Below are 20,214 nucleotides of genomic sequence, written 5' to 3' on the forward strand. Positions count from 1 at the left end.
AGTTAAGAAATATCACCGCTTGTTAAATTATTCAATATTAAATATTATTTGATCACTTCTGGTGTTAATAGGAAACAGTTTAAAAAAAAGCATGTTAAAATAGAGAGAAAATGGTGTGGCAAAAATTAACTCCTATGACTTTGTCTTTAGATCTATTAGAGAAGTCCCGTGTTGTTAAACAGCCAAGAGGTGAAAGAAACTTTCATATCTTCTATCAGATATTATCTGGTGCATCAGAAGACATGCTTAGTAAGTACTGCACCTCTGCTGTTTATCAGACGTTATTACTGCTTTTTGTTTTCCTAATAAAACACACTCAACCAATATTTTCGTTTTGTGTGAAGAAAGGTATTTTTCTTAACTTACTATTTTTTTATTATTATTATTGTTAGTAGTAGTAAATATTTACGTTGTGGTAATCAAGGTCATGGTCAGGATTGGGGCCCCATTTGTGCTAGATGTTGTATGAACACAGAAAAGAGACCATCCTTGCCCTAAAGGGATTGTAATTTAAAGATCACTAAGTCAATTTAATATGAACTATTTGTTAATAGCAATTATTCATATTACTGGCCCTAAGGGTGAAAGAGAGCCATTAACAAGGGTACCTGACTGATCTTATTTTCATTCAATTTATTAGACAAACTTAAACTTGAACGGGATTTCAGCAGATATAACTACCTGAGTTTGGACTCTGCCCGAGTAAACGGAGTGGATGATGCAGTAAACTTCAGAACAGTTAGGGTAAGATTGTCCAGCTTAATCCAAGACACACAACTCAAAATGTTAAGCTCTCAATCCTGCAACTGGCTGTGTACTAGAGGGGATCCACCTCTGCTGAGCCATTTTCAGGACTGGGGCCTTAATTGGTGGTGTTCATACTTTTCTTGCAGATGTATAGTATGCAATGAGTTTTAGATGTAAAATTTGTTAACCAAAGTCTTGATAGAGAATAGTTTTGGTTTTGTGTATATGTACTTAAGAAAGAAAAGTGTGAACTCCAGTGACATTTTTCTCCTATTCTGTTGCTAAATTTAAGTTAATCCACTGCTTCAAAATTATTAGCATTCTGTTGAGCTATCCATTTATCTTAGCTTTTCAAATTCGTTATGAGTCTGAAATTAGACTAATTTGTCTATAGGCAGTTAGAAAAAAAATCTTTATAAATACATGAATTACTTCAGTGCTCTGGTATGGACACTAGAGACAGATAAAACATTTATGCCGACTGAGTTACACAATTCTCGAAAACCTCACTTAATATTCTGTGATGTTATTATCCAAGCCTAGTAATTTTTTCATATTCTTCTTGTCATATTACATGTATTTGGAAAATGTTTATCTTCTGTGCTGATGTATATAAATGGTGGATTTTGCAAGTATGATCTATTTGATAAAAAATATTATCTTTCTTCTGATTTTACCCCTCTCTCCCCCCCCCTTTTCCAGAATGCCATGCAGATTGTTGGCTTTATGGATCATGAAACACAGTCCATCTTGGAGGTGGTAGCAGCAGTTCTAAAACTGGGAAACATTGAATTCAAACCTGAATCTCGAGTAAATGGTTTAGATGAAAGTAAAATAAAAGATAAAAATGGTAAGATGATACTGGTGTTAGGGAAAAACCTAATATTTGAATAGTTCTTTGCAAATTCTGTATCTTGTAAAGACACAAGATTTACTCTTGCTCTTGTAGCTGGATTACAGTACATTACTTCCTTTTTTATTCTGAACATCATCTGTAAGTAGACTTGGTTCAGATCTCTCATATGTAGTGTTTCAGTCAAAATTTGGCTTTTTACAAAAATGTCTTTTTCATGAACATTTTTTAGATTTTTCCATTTTATGAAAGCTTTCTTCTGAAACATTAAATGGAAGAAATTGGTTTACTAGAAATGGATATAACGAATTGGTTGCGAACAGTATTTTTTCAGTTAACATTTTGGCTTTTGTACTGCCAATGTGTAACTTAAGTTGTCCTTATTCACTTGATGGGACCTTTTTGTTGTAATTGAAGAACAGGAGGACTTGTGGCACCTTAGAGACTAACAAATTTATTAGAGCATAAGCTTTCGTGGACTACAGCCCACTTCTTCGGATGCATATAGAATGGAACATATATTGAGGAGATATATATACACACACAGACAGAGAGCATAAACAGGTGGGAGTTGTCTTACCACCTCTGAGAGGCCAATTAATTAAGAGAAAACAAACTTTTGAAGTGATAATCAAGCTAGCTCAGTACAGACAGTTAGATAACAAGTGTGAGAATACTTACAAGGCGAGATAGATTCAATGTTTGTAATGGCTCAGCCATTCCCAGTCTTTATTCAAACCGGAGTTGATTGTGTCTAGTTTGCATATCAATTCTAGCTCAGCAGTTTCTCGTTGGAGTCTGTTTTTGAAGTTTTTCTGTTGTAATATAGCCACCCGCAGGTCTGTCACTGAATGACCAGACAGGTTAAAGTGTTCTCCCACTGGTTTTTGAGTATTTTGATTCCTGATGTCAGATTTGTGTCCATTAATTCTTTTGCGTAGAGACTGTCCGGTTTGGCCAATGTACATGGCAGAGGGGCATTGCTGGCACATGATGGCATATATCACATTGGTAGATGTGCAGGTGAACGAGCCCCTGATGGTATGGCTGATGTGATTAGGTCCTATGATGATGTCACTGGAATAGATATGTGGACAGAGTTGGCATCGGGGTTTGTTACAAGGATAGGTTCCTGGGTTAGTGGTTTTGTTCAGTGATGTGTGGTTGCTGGTGAGTATTTGCTTTAGGTTCAGGGGTTGTCTGTAAGCGAGGACAGGTCTGTCTCCCAAGATCTGTGAGAGTAAAGGATCATCTTTCAGGATAGGTTGTAGATCTCTGATGATGCGCTGGAGAGGTTTTAGTTGGGGGCTGAAGGTGACAGCTAGTGGTGTTCCGACCAGGGGTATTCTATTTGCTACCCAAGATCCATAAACCTGGATATCCTGGACGCCCCATCATCTCAGGCATTGGCACCCTAACATCAGGCTTGTCTGGTTATGTAGACTCTCTCCTCAGACCCTACGCTACCAGCACTCCCAGCTATCTTCGAGACACCACTGACTTCCTGAGGAAACTACAATCCATCGGTGATCTTCCAGAAAACACCATCCTAGCCACTATGGACGTAGAAGCCCTCTACACCAATATTCCACACAAAGATGGACTACAAGCTATCAGGAACAGTATCCCTGATAATGTCACAGCTAACCTGGTGGCTGAACTTTGTGATTTTGTCCTCACCCACAACTATTTCACATTTGGGGACAATATTTACCTTCAAGTCAGCGGCACTGCTATGGGTACCCGCATGGCCCCACAATATGCCAACATTTTTATGGCTGACTTAGAACAACGCTTCCTTAGCTCTCGTCCCCTAACGCCACTACTCTACTTGCGCTACATTGATGACATCTTCATCATCTGGACCCATGGAAAAGAAGCCCTTGAGGAATTTCACCATGATTTCAATAATTTCCATCCCACCATCAACCTCAGCCTAGATCAATCCACACAAGCGGTCCATTTCCTGGACACTACTGTGCTAATAAGCGATGGTCACATAAATACCACCCTATATCGGAAACCTACTGACCGCTACACTTACCTACATGCCTCCAGCTTCCATCCAGGACACACCACACGATCCATTGTCTTCAGCCAAGCCCTAAGATATAACCGCATTTGCTCCAATCCCTTGGATAGAGACAAGCACCTACAAGATCTCTATCAAGCATTCTTAAAACTACAATACCCACCTGCTGAAGTGAAAAAACAGATTGACAGAGCCAGACGAGTACCCAGAAGTCACCTCCTACAAGACAGGCCCAACAAAGAAAATAACAGAACACCACTAGCTGTCACCTTCAGCCCCCAACTAAAACCTCTCCAGCGCATCATCAGAGATCTACAACCTATCCTGAAAGATGATCCTTTACTCTCACAGATCTTGGGAGACAGACCTGTCCTCGCTTACAGACAACCCCTGAACCTAAAGCAAATACTCACCAGCAACCACACATCACTGAACAAAACCACTAACCCAGGAACCTATCCTTGTAACAAACCCCGATGCCAACTCTGTCCACATATCTATTCCAGTGACATCATCATAGGACCTAATCACATCAGCCATACCATCAGGGGCTCGTTCACCTGCACATCTACCAATGTGATATATGCCATCATGTGCCAGCAATGCCCCTCTGCCATGTACATTGGCCAAACCGGACAGTCTCTACGCAAAAGAATTAATGGACACAAATCTGACATCAGGAATCAAAATACTCAAAAACCAGTGGGAGAACACTTTAACCTGTCTGGTCATTCAGTGACAGACCTGCGGGTGGCTATATTACAACAGAAAAACTTCAAAAACAGACTCCAACGAGAAACTGCTGAGCTAGAATTGATATGCAAACTAGACACAATCAACTCCGGTTTGAATAAAGACTGGGAATGGCTGAGCCATTACAAACATTGAATCTATCTCGCCTTGTAAGTATTCTCACACTTGTTATCTAACTGTCTGTACTGAGCTAGCTTGATTATCACTTCAAAAGTTTGTTTTCTCTTAATTAATTGGCCTCTCAGAGGTGGTAAGACAACTCCCACCTGTTTATGCTCTCTGTCTGTGTGTGTATATATATCTCCTCAATATATGTTCCATTCTATATGCATCCGAAGAAGTGGGCTGTAGTCCACGAAAGCTTATGCTCTAATAAATTTGTTAGTCTCTAAGGTGCCACAAGTCCTCCTGTTCTTCTTTTTGCGGATACAGACTAACACGGCTGCTACTCTGAAACTTGTTGTAATTGGTACATTTTGAAAATTTGATGTTTTTATTTTGTGTGTTCGAAAGTTCTGTTTCAGGAAAAAGATTCCACACAAAAAAAGACCTCTTACTGAAATATAATGAAACGGAAAATGCGTTCAAACTTAACAAGATTTTTATGGAATTTTTTTTATTATGGTTTTCAGCCAGCTTTCTATGGGGCCAGGGGTGGTAACACTCAACCAAAACTTGACAAAAAATTATTCTGAACAAACTTTCCACTGCTTCAAAGTTAAAGATAATAATTAGCTTTTTGTGTGACGTAGTGTTGAGTAAGGTTAGCCAATACAAATATGGCGATATGAAAGTGTTAATTGTAGTCACACTGGCTTTTTGTTTTCATAGAGCTCAAAGAAATTTGTGAGTTGACAGGGATCGATCAGTCAGTGTTGGAAAGAGCCTTTAGCTTCCGAACAGTTGAAGCCAAGCAAGAAAAAGTCTCTACAACGCTAAATGTGGCTCAGGTAAAAGCAGATTCTTACTGATTTTTCTTTTCTGTAAAATATGTAAAACATTTTTCTTTTCCATAAGGATAATAAGGATTGTGGGGTTTTATTTTTTTTATGTATCAGAAGGACCTGAAAGGTTATTTTAAAGGCTTGTTTTGTTCTGATTTTACTTCAGATATATTACAAATGTAATTTCTGGATTGCTGCTTGTGGGTCTCAGAGGATGTATCTTGTTATCTCTTAGAAATTAAAAGTTGCTGAATCTCTTACTTCCTCCATAATGTTATTCAGAAATTGAAATTAAATGGTGCTATTAAAACAAACAAATTAATGGCTTCAGACAGTCTGACAAAAAGTCGCTTCCCCTCTCAACTCTTTAGCTTTCATTCTCTTGGCTCTTGTGACTTCATTAGATCATTAATTCTCGACGTAGGTTTCTCAGTCACTTAGTTGCTTTTGAAAATTTTACTCTTAACCAGAAAACTCAACGCTATTTTATGTCACATACTATAGGCAACATTCTTTATTTAAGGGAAAGAATTATTTTAAATGAGTGCTTTCTGCATAGCTACAAAATAAAGTTACTGCTCAGAAAGCATTTCTAAATAAAACATTTCACTAGTAAAACTTATCACTGTTTTCATTTTCTTTCCTTCAACACACTTTTTGAATGTTCAAACACACTTGATGAACATCTTGCTTTTATGAGGGTCATGTCCACAAGAAAAGGGTATAGGAAGTTTTTCTTACATCTTGTGCAGAAATGTGGTAAACTTAAAATATCCTGCTGTGGCAGACCATCTTTCATTTTGAACAGCCCATTTGGTTTCACAGGATTTATGTGCTCTGTGCACTTCTGACATTTCTTCAGCTAAAATGAATAAATTAAACTTTCCATATTGTTCCTTTTTTCTTAATTTCTTAGCACCTCTTCCTTCCTTCTCTTGCTGCAGCTAATGATATCAGTGGCGAGCCAGCTTGGAAGTTTGTACGTGGAGAATATAAGTTATTTTAGGAACAGGAAAGGCCGTCTGGTTGAATGTGCCACTCCTCATTCTTAGTTTATTTTAATCCACGCTTCCTGCTTTTTCCTGCTTCAGTCCTTCCCCTGCAACATATTTAGATGTCTCTTGAAATCACTTATACTGTTTCAATTACTTGCCCAATAGCTTATTCCATATGCTTATTTCCCTTGTCCTGGAGTAGTTCTGCTTACATTCTCCATTTACTCCTTATTTTAGATCAACTAGTTTTAGAAGCCCAAACCGGTCTCTGAGTGTGTGGACATGGAAGGGAGTGAGGGTGGCTTTTAAAAAAGATAAAAATCACTTTCTGAATCATTTAACTAATTTTGAAACTTCCTGTGAAGTCAGCGTGGAGCCTTTCTTTTTCTAGTAGAATAAACTGAACTCCCTAACTTAGATTCTTCAGAACTGCTAAAGTCCTTGTTGCCTGATGCTTCATCCTCTGAAGGCACTAGTATACTCCTGGTGGTGCTGTGCCTCTTACAGCACAGCATTCCAGATGGGGTCTAACTAGCATGTCACAGTGACTATCTCACCTCTTGTAGTGTATTTTTCTGCTGATACAATTTTCATATTCCTCGTTTGTGTTTTGTTGCTTTACATGGGGCTGATGGTTGAAATGTCTTTTTTTTTTTTTTTAATAATAATAATAATAAACTCCAAACCCTTCTATTTGATGTGCTGGAGAATTGGTCCACTTAGAGCATACATGTATTTTTTGATTTTAACCTGAGAATTTATTCACTTAAGTGATTAAAATTCTGATTTCATCACTCGCTGTTTCCTGCTTAATTTTATTCAACATCATCAAGTCTGCTTGATAATGTGCATTTCTGCTACCCCGAACTTCCACTAGAAACTTAACTTATGGGATTCTGAAAAGATATCTGAGCAGAGCACATAAGTAGGAACCTGTCAGAAACAGATAGGAGAAGGGAGACTGCAAAATGTTCAATAAGCAACCATGCTTTTGGAGTATTAAAGACAAATTGATGCCTGCTTTTCATTCCTCTCCTCTCCCTTTGCTGCCTTTGCCCATCTTTCTCTCCCTTCCTTACTGCCTCTGCTCTCCCTTTGCCATCCCTTATCTGTTTTCCTATTTCTCTCAACTCCTCTTATTGCTTTTTCAGACTACATTAGTGTGAAGACTGCTATATTCCCCTGCTTCACAAATAACTAGATTCATAAAGTTTCACCTCTTAGAAAGATTCCCAGGAGCCTGTTCCTTAGAATGAATGAGGAACCTGCTGGGGATATATAAATTGTGGAGTCGTTTTATCAGAGTCAGAAATGGGAAGTTTTATCACACCTGCTGTTTTTCTGGTCCCCTTGGGCATCTCTTAAGTATGTGACTACTTGAGGCAATCCTATTAAACACTGGCTTCAGTTCTCTGTTCCTGCAGTGGAGTAAGGGGAGGGGGCAGGTAGGGAAAGATGTCTTTAAGCCAGCTTTGCGCCTCTTGAATTCTTGGTTCTGTTGGGCCTATCAAACTGCGGGCACAAGTGAAAGCAGCCTTAAGGAAACTCTGGCTGCAAGGCCTCTTTGGATATGTCTACACTGTAGTAGAAGCCCAGGGTTTCAACTCAGGCTCAAGCCTAACCCTTCCATCTACACACAAATCGAGTGGCCCCAGATCCCAGGACTCCACATGGATGGAGCATCTTAGCCTGCGTCAAGCCAGGACCCAGGTTTTAAGCCCTATTGGTTTGCAGTGTAGATGCATCCCCAATGGACTTGTGCTCTGGGAGTCCGCTGAAAGTATCCCACAATTCCACAGGCCGACTTTCAAATTGTCAGGACAAAGATGTTTTCCCACAGGCTCCATGAACAAAGGGCTAGAGCAGCCACATTTTGGGAGGACACTAGGCATCTGTAATATGGGTGGTTAGACTAGGGCCCACAGAAGCTGGAGCCCCAGGTTAGGACCCAGGGTTCAACAATTCCTAACCTACAAATGAGTGTAGACACTCAAGCCTTAGGCTAACAAACCCAGGGTCTGCTAGCTCCAGTTCTGCTAACCCTGGGCTTACATTATAGCTACACTGTGATTAAAAACTCTTTGGTACTGAGCCTGGGTCAGCTGAATTGGCCTCATGGGGCTTAGGCTGCAGGTCTAAAAATTGCAGTGTAGACAGCCTGGGCTCTGAGACCCTCCATCCTCATAGGGTCTCAGAGCCTGGGCTTCAGCCTGCGTTTGAATGTCTACGCTGCAATTTTATAACCCTACACCCCGAGCCAAGTCATTTGACTCGGGCCTGCTGTGGTGGTGCTGTGGGTCTTTTATTGCGGTAAAGACATACCCTAATGGGCCATTGGCCAGCTGAGACTAGCAGAATGCAATGTGCTCTGGCTACGCTGTCTCCATCTCCAGCCCTTACCAAGTCCCTGTGCCAAAGGTTGGGAGGGGAGAACGCTGTAGGGCTGTTCCTGCAGCCTTACTCTGACCAGGTAGCTCTCTCATGCTGAACATATTCCTTAGAAGTCAATTCCACCCTTTTTATAGCACTTTTAAACCACTGGAATAGCACACATGGTTCAGAATTAGCCCAATATTTCTAATGATTTTTCTCTTTCTTTTGACTAGGCTTATTATGCCCGTGATGCTCTGGCTAAGAATCTGTACAGTAGATTGTTTTCCTGGCTTGTTACCAGAATCAATGAGAGCATTAAGGTAATTTTCTTATATGCCCATAAAGAATTCAGTAGAAATAGATGGAGTGAGTGGGGACAGTAAAACTATACTGGTCTGTTTTACTTTCTTATTCTTATGCACTAGTGCAGTGTTGCAGGGCTGCCAGTGCTGGAGGTGAATATCTGTATCCAAATAAATCCGTTTGCTTCTTTTTGTTTTTAAACTTATGAAAATATTGATATTAACCATTTTTGGAAAACCAAACCTAACTTTTTAGCCTAAACAACATGTCTATAAGGTATTTAATGTATCTTGATCACAAATACTAAATGTACAGAACAATGACTCAACCTTCTCTTAAAAGGCACAAACAAAAGTCAGAAAGAAGGTCATGGGAGTACTGGACATCTATGGCTTTGAAATTTTTGAGGTAAGTGCTTTAGAATACAATTTAAATAGAATTTTGCATATCTATAACAAACTTTACAGCTATTACTAAAAGTAAATCTAGTTGTTCATGTATGTGTAATCACAATTTCACCTTCTGTAAATTAAGTCTAGTTTCAGAGTAGCAGCCGTGTTAGTCTGTATCCGCAAAAAGAACAGGAGTACTTGTGGCACCTTAGAGACTAACAAATTTATTAGAGCATAAGCTTTCGTGGACTACAGCATATGCATCCGAAGAAGTGGGCTGTAGTCCACGAAAGCTTATGCTCTAATAAATTTGTTAGTCTCTAAGGTGCCACAAGTACTCCTGTTCTTCTTTTTGCGGATACAGACTAACACGGCTGCTACTCTGAAAAAGAACAGGAGTACTTGTGCCACCTTAGAGACTAACAAATTTATTTGAGCATAAGCTTTCGTGGGCTCCAGCCCACTTCTTCGGATGCAGTCTAGTGCATCTTTCTAAGTACACACAATAAATGTAAACTGAAGTTAGGTGGTCATCTTTGCATGCCTTGCAATTATAACACAAATTCATCAAATCCAAACTGAATATGTTGCATTGATATAGCAGGTACCACTGAAAAATAAATATTTACTATGGTCCCATTCTGAAAATAGGAAATATTGTGGTAATGTCCATGCTGTCATACAAAATTTGTCTATAGTACATGTTCTGTGTATGGCCTTGAGGCTTATTATAGATATCTGCAAACAAGGTTATTTTCCTTTACAAAAGAAGACATCTTTTCTGCTAGAACTAAAAATAAATTGTACGTCATTTCAACTCAGTACACTTAAATACTTAAAAACACTTCAAAAAAATCTATCAAAAATTCTCAGTTATATCAATTGACTTAGCCTGATGCTGTTAGGTATAAAGACTGAATTGTTTATTCTGGCAAACCTTATTTCAGGAGATTTGGATATCTAGTTAAATATTGTGCTCTAATTTTCCAACTAAGAAACTATGGGGAAAAACATCTTGTCTATTTCCTCCTTTCCCACTTGCTCACAATTTTTCTAGGAGACCAGTAAATCTAGTTATTCTCGGTGGAAGGTGGGAACAATCCACCTGGATTTATCTCTTCCCAAAGAGGTTTTAAAATGTTACATAGAAAGGGGAAGGTAGTTTTAGTTTTATAATGAATCAGAGTAGTCTAACAGTTTTGCAAAGAGAAGAGAGAGAGCTAATATTTGATTCAGGTTTTTACTCAAGAAGATAATATTTAGTTTCCTGAACATATGAAGAAACTTATGAAAATGTACTGCATGGGACCAATCTGGAAGTAACTCTCAGCAGTAGGATATTTGGAGATGGTGGTAGTTATAGTCCTTTAGAAAGTTACACAGTAGAATGTTACTGTTATTGGCAGAAATTTTGTTTTAACCAGCTGTGTATGTGAACTTGATTAAGTAGAGGGTGAGTTTAAAAACACTGGAGTAAATCTGAGTTTGTGGGCTGGCTTTGGATTGTTAAATTGAATGCAAGGAAACAAGTGATGGTGGTGTTTTTTTTAAAGACGTTTGACATTAGAAAAATAAAGCCATAAAAACAAGTAGTTAGATGTAAGGACACAGTTTCATAGCAGGAAAATGGAAGACTAAATGCTTTTTTCCTCTCACATGTATATTGAACTATACTGTAGTTTATAAAATGCTTAAAATAGTAAATTTGAAAATGGAGCAAGTTTGTTCATTTAGTGTCCAATCCTACCAAATGCTGAGCAAACTCAACTTTTGTTGAAGTAGATGGGATAAGAAGTATTCTGTACCTCACAGGATTAAACGCATAGGGTGAAATTCACCCAGGTACACAGGGCAATCAAAGGTCATTGTGGGACCACAAGATAGACAGCTGGATTAAGGGCATGATCCAGTGCTCACTGAATTCAATGGGAACCTTTCCATTAACAATGAGGGGTGTTGGGTCAGGTCCTATAATATGGCTTAGATTGTGTAAATTCTAAATTTTAAATTGTAAGGAATGAAATGTTTTGATTTTTCCTGTTACAAAATAAACCAAAAGTTGTTTTGAATTTATATTATATAAAATTTAAAAAAAATCAAAGTTGGAACAGAACATTGCAGTTTTGTCAAAACAAAATGTTTCAATTGACCCGGTACTAATTTTTGTCCAGAATTTCATTTTCTGAGAAATTTCAACAAAATTTGTTCTGTTTTCTGTTTCAAAATTGTGTATTTTCCTTCAAAAAGATCAATCTATTTCCCATCTGGCTCTTATTGGAACAAAATCCTAACATTGAAATTATTAAATTGGTAAACAGGTTTTAGTCAAACATTGTGCAGGTATAGTAGAATGATTTTTATGGTCAGGTAAATGAATCTGCATGAAGTAAGTTCAATTAAATAACAAAAATACATGGCAAAACCTGTATTTATGGAGCCTTTTTATAAATGATGATACTGCACGTGTGCAGTCAAAGACAGTTAAGGAAATGCTTATAAGAAATAGTTGCATAAAAAATCTAGCCACTATCAAACAAAAATACATATTGGTAAAACTAGTTATATATCAAATAGTAAACTAATCTGCTGTAATTGAATGAAACATTATGTAATATATGCAGTACAAAACATCAAGATGAAGTGAGATAATCATCTGCAACATCTTTTATATTTTCTAGCTTAAATGTTACAGATATTTTACAAAAGGATTGTTATACATGTAGAATTTTAGCTGACATATAGCTAATGGCAGTGAATTTACAGAGCTAATTATTATTCTTAGTATTTCCAGGAATTGATTATAAATTCCCCTTAGGAACCAATTAGTACATGTTTTGTTATCTCTTAAATTAACATGCACTGTCTTGAAGGTTAGAACTACAATAATGTACATGATGGATTTTGATGATAAAAGTGCATTTGGCATGCCTTTCCACATGGAAACCTGTAACGTAAATTTGAAACTTGATTCAGTGTGTTAAAAGTATAATTGCTTATTTTAAACTATTCTCAAACAAAGTTAACTACCACTTGGGTTAGCATTAGTACACCTTCTGTTGACTTGGATACCTTTTTAGACTACCTTGTAAAAGTGCAGCATTAATCCGCAAGATGTATTTTCTGTTGCATGTATTTTCCTGTTTATCTTTAGTTAATGTACAAAATATAAATATTTGCTTTGTTACATTTATAAGATGAGCTATATGAGAAATAAGGGAAGGAAGGTGGTGGAGGAGAGAAACGTGTTAGAAAATACAGGAGGGATGGTACTTATTTTTCAACCTTTGCCCAACCGTTGGCAAACCAATATATTGTTTGTTTACTGATGAAGGATGAAATCCTGGCCCCATTGAAGTCAATGGCAAAACTTCCATTGACTTCAGCAGGGCACAGTTTCACCTCAAATGTTTAAGTTGCCCATGAGGGCCTCTGGAAGTATCAGACTAACTTGCTACTCCTGTTTAGAATCTAATTACAGAGCTTTTGGAATACCTTATCAGACAGTTCACTTCCATTGCTAAAATTTTCCTGGCTGATCATATTTTTCCTGTTAAGAAGTAATTTCTCTTAGTATTTCTCAGTATCACTGGGTGTAACTTTTGTGAAAATTTCTAATGGTTTTTCTCCCCGCTCTCCCTAGCTTCCTTTTGAGAAGTTTGAATATAAAGCTAGCTGGGCTGCTTCTTAGGGCTTTGTTTAGTTGATCGAGGCACTGTGTCAAAAACTGACTTGCTAAAACAAAACAGAATGTAGCAACTTTCCATTATTCTTTAGGCAATATCTGTCTATTTTTATATACTCAATGCTGGCAGAAAAAGGAGCTAAAAACATTTAAAATTTGGAGTGACTCTTCCCATAGCCCATCTTTCTGGGAATAAACTCTTATGGCCCTCTCTTGCACCCCATCATCTCTAGACTTCGCCCCTTATAGAAATGTCTGTGCAAATCCCTTTCATCTTAGCTCACAGAAGAAACCAGCTCGTGAAATCAATAGAAAATATACTCAAGAGCAAAGACTGTTTCATGACAAGTCACAAATTCCTGGTTAAGGACCATTATAAAGCATGGAAGGTGTGGTGCTAATCTGATAATTGTGACTGGAGATGGAAGGAAATAGGCAGGTATTTCCCCAAATACTAGACTATGGTGTTGAAACCAGAATAAAATGTTACTACCACATCATGTTGTTCTCTTGGTTCAGTTAGTATAATTTACCAGACTTTGCACAGGTCTTTTTAAAATTCTGTGTCATCTGGACACTTTAATAGTGGATTTAATAGCAAATTAAAATCTGGACAAAACAATCAACTCCAGAAAACTGCAACCTGTCCACATGGTAAATGACCCATCATCAGGCCCAAATTAATATGCATACACTTCAAACATCATATGATATTAGCTGAAAATTGAGCACCATTGAGAGACACGTGTAAATTCCCTAGCAATTTTCCCTTGAAATACTATATCAAGACGGACCACATGGCAACAAAGTATTACCTGAAAGCACGTGAGAAACATGCTCCTTTATACTTTGCTAGAAGGCATTTCACATTCATCAGTTCTTCATGCAAGTAAGGTAGTCTGAGGCAGAGTACAAACACTTAATCGGATGCTCTCAGAGAACTCTTTGGTCATGAATGGCAGCTGATGATATGCTACCACACACAATTTTTTACCAGTGTGACACCTTGATAATGGTTCCATTCATCATCACATTAAAAAATTAAGTTGTATTGTTTCTAGACAGGCCTGTTCTGAGAAGCAAAAGAAATGGATTCACTTCTATAAATATAAATAATATAATTACATAAGCCACCATCCTGGCTTTAAAGGTAGATAACATCTGTGCTGAGGTAATGCCATCAGAAATATAAAAGAAGATAATGTCATGATTAGCAACACATCTCTCCTTATTAGAGTTGTACTTACAATGAATAATGTTGTTGTTGTTGTTGTTTTTTAAAAGAGAGATGTCCATATAAGAGGGTGAAGAATTATATTAAGGAAGGGAGGTTTTGTGTTTATAGCAGAGAAATAGGCTTCAGAAGATCTGACATCTGTTCTCCACTCTATCACAAACTTTCTGACACCTTGCCTAAGTCTCATAACTTCTTTGTCTAAGTTTCTTCCCTGTAAAATGGGAACACTAGTACCTACCTCTTGGTGGTTGTAGTGGAATGTGTTGGGCTTTTTAAGAGTAATTGCTTCTAGCCCAGATGATACTAGGGCATACGCCTTCAAAGAAGACCAAGCTGGGAGATGTAGTACCAGAGGAGTCATGTGATTGCCAGGACTATATAAGATGAAGCATGCTACTTAGGGAGAGTCCAGACACAAACAATGCCTGCAAGAAATTATTTCCTTGCCACCTTCTATTCCCTCTAGACAGGCTTCCTCCAAATCCTTCCTCCACCCGAGCTCTCCCTAAATGAACCCCAAAGGCTTTTTTCCTAGATGGTCTTGGCAATCGCATGAGCCCTCTTTGACTATGCCTTCCAACAATCTCTCCTATGAACTACATCTCTCCAATGCTCTTCCTTGAAGGCTTGAGTCCCAGTAGCATCTGGGCTAGTGGTGTCCACTTTTAAAGAGCACAGCACACTTTGCTACAGTGGTATTGTGATTATGTTATGAGATAATCTGAAGGCAAGTGCAACAAAGATGCAGTTTTTTAAAATTTATTATGAGGTGGCTAGCTAATAGATAGAAGCATTGTATCAACAATTCAACTGAAAACAGAACTTGTGTATATACTGTAAATATATAAATCTCAGTTCTGGATATAAATATGTTTCATTTTTATACATACACAAGTCTTTTCAGATATCCATCAACACAGAAAAGGTACTGAAAAATTGATTGCTATGCTGGTGTACGTGTACTCAACCAGTTGTGCAATCTACAGAGCAAAGCCCAATCAAGTGTATAAGAGTAGAACTAAGTCTTAAATCTGTTATTTATCATGTGCATCTGCTGGCTAGCTTTGTGAAAGTGGAACACACAACACTGTAAGCCTTACATAAAGAGTGTCGCTTGTTCTTTGTTTTTTGGTTGGATTGCTAGATGGCAGAGTGGAGCTTTTAAAAAAAACACCCTGATTTACTGAATTGTAACTTTTTTTTGTTAAGAAATAATTGACGCTCATTATGTAATATTCATCACCACTGTAAAACATGTTGATTGTATGCTTTTCAGAAATGGATTCTATCATAATTTTAAAGATGAGCAAAATATAGATTACACAGAAACTGTGTAAAAGGGCTAAGGGCTCTGTGCTAAAGGGCTTTTCCCTAAAGCAGTGATGAGTTCCATGATGTGCGAATGGACCAACATTATTTAGGAGGTCCTTACTATCTCTAGTTTCTATGATTCTAGGACTAATTTGCTAACCTGTGTTTGTGATGTGATTATATCTGAGTTTTCTTTGTGTAACACACACACATTGTTTGTTGGAGCCACAGTTGATTCTTGCCCGTCCCACTCACCACTTGGTTTTATCCTGCATGTACCAAAAAATGCAGATGAGAACAAGATGTGTTCAGTGGGCCTGATTATCTTTCTTCGCCCCTGAAATCCTTGGGTGTTTTGTCATTGACATTAATAGGAGCAGGGGCAGGCCCAGGTATCTGACTGTGGGAAATGTGGAATCCATGTGATTTGGGCGTATGTTCTTGTTACTGCCTTAAGTATACATTTTAGTGTAACTAATGAATGGGAATTATATTTTGGAAATGTTTTGACTACAGATGTCTGAAATATGTACATTTAAATGTCATGCTTCTAGGGTTCTTTGCCTAGAGATATATCTTTACAGAAATATGTGCACTTAAAATCTGCTTTCCATGAGCATTTTTTTCCGTAAACTTTGATTGCGTGAATGTTCATGAAAGTGAATACAAAAGTGGGACCATAGGGAATTCATCTTGACATCCAATTAAAAATTTGTGGGACATGTTTTGTGGAATTTGTCGAGCTCTTTTATCAGTACTGTGGTGGTGTAGTTTTTCCCTCTCAAAGAAGTCCAAGGTTTTTAAAAAATCAACAGTTGTATTGATGGATGTATTATAAACACACAACTGTCTGTAAAGAGCTTCTCTACAGTGTCCACCACCAGAGTATTTAAGCTTTTTCCCAGGAAAACTTCAATCCCTAAAGGACTTCAAGGAATAAATATTGAACAACAAATACCTGTGGAAACTTCTGAGAGGTGAAAAAGTTAGATTGTTCTGACCTTAGTTGCATGTAAACAACCATTTTCTGTGGCAGGGAGAAATGATATCTCTTTGATCTCTTTTCCTCTTATTTGCATTCTTCTGGCCAGGGCTGGCTCCAGGCACCAGCGTAGGAAGCAGGTGCTTGGGGCGGCCAATTCAAAGGGGTGGCACTCTGTCCAGTATCGGGGCAGCATGTCTGGGTCTTCGGCAGCAATTTGGCGGCAGGTCCCTCATTCCCTCTCTTCCTCTTTGAGCTGCTGCCGAATTGCCGCCGAAGAGGAAGAGAGGGGGGACCCGCAGCTGAACTGCCGCCAAAGAAGCGGCGCGATTGAGCTGCCACCGAAGTCTGTCTGTCTTTCTTTCTTTCTTTCTTTCTTTCTTTCTTTCTTTTTTTTTTTTCTTCCCCGCTTGGGGCAGCAGAAAAGCTGAAGCCGGCCCTGCTTCTGGTAACATTCCCACCTTCCTAGCAACTATATTCTGTAAAAAGAACAGGAGTACTTGTGGCACCTTAGAGACTAACACATTTATATTCTGTGGTTCCTCCTTTACAAATCAAGTCTCACTTGCACATCTGTTAAAATCTCCATCCTTCTAGCATGACCTCATATCTGGATATAGGTTAAATCTTCAGGCCTACTGCTTGGTTCATCACATCATTCCTTTCAGTGAATCAAGCATCTAGGCTTTCCTTTATGATCTCCCTTCCCAGCTCTTTTTCCTCTGCAATTTTTGGCAGTAGCCTATGCAGGTTGCCAGAGCTGCCCTGGATCCTCCACCTACCTTGGGGAGGGGGGACGCTTTCTTATGTTTAAGTTGGGGCAGAGGAGCTGTGGTACAGATAAAAGGAATCACACCTTTTGGGGACTGCGTGAGACCAGAAGTCAGTTACCTGCTACTTTAAAAAAAAAATTAACTAATATGTTAATTTTAAAGGAGCCAGTTCTGTTGCTTTGGATACAAACTGGGACAACTGACTGTTTTTTTTGTGTGTGTGTGTGTGTAAAGAGTTCAACTTTCTTATAAGGTAGTCTTGTTTGTGTAGTGTTAAGTTATATTTGTTAAAACAAACAGACAAAAAACTTTTTGAAATTTAACAGTCTGTGGAGTGTGTGGGGGGAGATCTGCTAAGACACAGATGTGGGTTAAGCATTCAACTCTCATTGACTTTCAATGGGAGTTAGGCAGCTAACTGTCCTTGGTTCCTTTGAAAAATTTCCCTTGTACTGTACCTCAAAAATAGACACACATTGCCTATATGAGGGAAAATGTGAGAGTATAAAATAATTTCCTAGAAGAATATCCCCTCTCTTTAGAATCTTTAGCAACTCCTTTAATTAAGGCTATGGCTACACTGGCGTTTTACAGCGCTGCAACTTTCTTGCTCAGGGGTGTGAAAAAACGCAGCAAGTTACAGCATGTAAAGCGACACTGTAAACAGTGCCCCAGCGCTGTAAGCTAATCCCCTCGTGGAGGTGGAGTACCTGCAGTGCTGGGACCACACTCGCACTTCAAAGCGCTGCTGTGGGAGCGCTCCCACAGCAGCGCTTTGAAATTTCGAATGTAGCCACGGCCTAAGAAAGTAGTCTGTATTGTCTTCAACAGGAGTACAAAGCTTGTCTTGTTTCGCCCTTCTGCTGTTGCTTCTAGCTTAACCCTATCTTCATAGTGTTGGTAGAAATCATATGTGCAGTTATTTTTACATCTACATTTTCATGGTGAGTTGCCATGGTATACCTGAGATACTCCTACAAATCCTATCTAAACCTATAAATGTCTTTCCTGCTTTTACTATTTTGACAACCAATTTCAGTTTAGCCATTCCAAGGCATTTCTGCCTGAGGCCACTCTATGAACTTTGCTTCAATTAACTCTTTTTGGTAAAAATCTCATTCTTTTGTGTCTTGTCTGTGGTATCTACTCAAGCCAATATCCTTTTAGGTCAGGAATATCCATCTGTATTATTTCTAATAATTTTATGTGTTGCATGGCTAGAACTTAACATAAAATAAATCAAACTATTAAACATAAACAACTTTTCTTTAGATTGAAACCCTTATTCATGACCCTGAAGGACTTGGATTCAGGATTAGACATGTGTTGTACTCAATATTGTTAGCAGTTAATTTTGCTTTATATTCTAAAGCAGGGGTCGGCAACCTTTCAGAAGTTGTGTGCTGAGTCTTCATTTATTCACTTTAATTTAAGGTTTCGCATGCCAGTAATACATTTTAACGTTTTTAGAAGGTCTCTTTCTATAAGTCTATAATATATAACTAAACTATTGTTGTATGTAAAGTAAATAAGGTTTTTACAATGTTTAAGAAGCTTCATTTAAAATTAAATTAAAATGCAGAGCCCCCCCGGACCGGTGGCCAGGACCCGGGCAGTGAGAGTGCCACTGAAAATCAGCTCGCGTACCACCTTTGACATGCGTGCCATAGGTTCCCCTACCCCTGTTCTAAAGCAAAGGGAATGGACCATGAAGAGGTAGCACACTGACATGGGTGTAAGAAAAATAATTGCCTAATTTACCCACAGGCAGCATGTTTCTGCATCAGAGAGGCAGACGTTAGCCCCATAGCTCTTATATTCCAAGAATTTACTGTATAAAGATGTCTCCATTTGACAGACTTTGATGCCCAATAGTTTGACACTTAGTAAACAAAGAAAAATGTGTGTGATCAAGAGATTAAGAGTGAGTATGTGAAACCAGGCATGGATTTGGTCATGTTGAATCAGTACAGAATCACAGGACTAGTCTGACTACATTTTCAGGTTGCCATTCACTGTCACAACTAATTAAAGATTGAGAGAATGAGCTGTTGGTTGTTGACCATCTGCATCTGTAGATTTGGATGTATGTTTGTATCTATCCCAGGTGACGTTTCATTTGCTAGCATCTTTCATTTGACTTAAAAGACTGAGAATGTTCTTTACCCCGGTGAAGGTCTGCAGTGGCTTCCTGGGTGCAGCTAGTATAGTATTGCTGTAAAATGCAATGATTAAATAGACGTTTCCAGCATTAAAAGAACAGACTACATCATGGAAAAGAAGCATTACTGGTAAAGCTTGGAAAGTGCAAGGCTTCTGATCATTGAGATTTTTTTTACAATATTTGAAATTCAACAACTTTTATAGAGAAACTTTGAATCTAAAGACATTGTTCCTTTCCCCCTTATTTGTGATCCCTAATCAATGTTAAAGCACTTACTGTCTCTACAGCTAAATGTTCAGAAAAAGCAACAAATATTGTATGATCCTAGGAAGTATATTTTAAGCCCACTTTCCCTAGTGGAGTTTGGTGGGCCACAGTCTTTAGCTTGATGATAATCAGTAGTTAAGAAAAAACAACAACAACAAAAACAACAAAAAAACAACCAACCAAAGCCTCAGTGAAAAGCATTATAAAATATACAGTATCGTGTTTATTTCATGGCAACATGATTGGCCAATAGGCTTCTAAGCATATCTAAATTGGGAAAACATATGTTATTCAAGGACTTTTGTTGTATTACTGAATTATATAAATATACTATAGACTGATACATTGATAAGTTAATGTGATAGCTTGATAGTAGCTGTTTTTCAATTAAGTATTTGACTGTAGT

The 20,214-nt window shown here is 38.2% G+C and overlaps 1 protein-coding gene across 4 annotated transcripts in view; it reads left to right on the forward strand.

The window, feature by feature from the left end:
* The window catches only part of MYO1B (myosin IB), a 198,499-nt gene that overhangs the window by 122,706 nt on the left and 55,579 nt on the right, over positions 1 to 20,214 (forward strand). For all 4 annotated transcript variants that reach the window (XM_005306813.4, XM_024109559.3, XM_005306814.4 and 1 more), the window contains exons 8-13: positions 151 to 249; positions 641 to 744; positions 1,450 to 1,597; positions 5,217 to 5,335; positions 8,931 to 9,017; positions 9,343 to 9,408. In XM_005306813.4, the coding sequence (XP_005306870.1) occupies positions 151 to 249; positions 641 to 744; positions 1,450 to 1,597; positions 5,217 to 5,335; positions 8,931 to 9,017; positions 9,343 to 9,408 (623 nt within the window). The remainder of the gene's footprint in view (positions 1 to 150; positions 250 to 640; positions 745 to 1,449; positions 1,598 to 5,216; positions 5,336 to 8,930; positions 9,018 to 9,342; positions 9,409 to 20,214) is intronic.

This window comes from Chrysemys picta, chromosome 11 (genome assembly GCF_011386835.1).
Source record: "Chrysemys picta bellii isolate R12L10 chromosome 11, ASM1138683v2, whole genome shotgun sequence".
NCBI lineage: Eukaryota > Metazoa > Chordata > Testudines > Emydidae > Chrysemys > Chrysemys picta.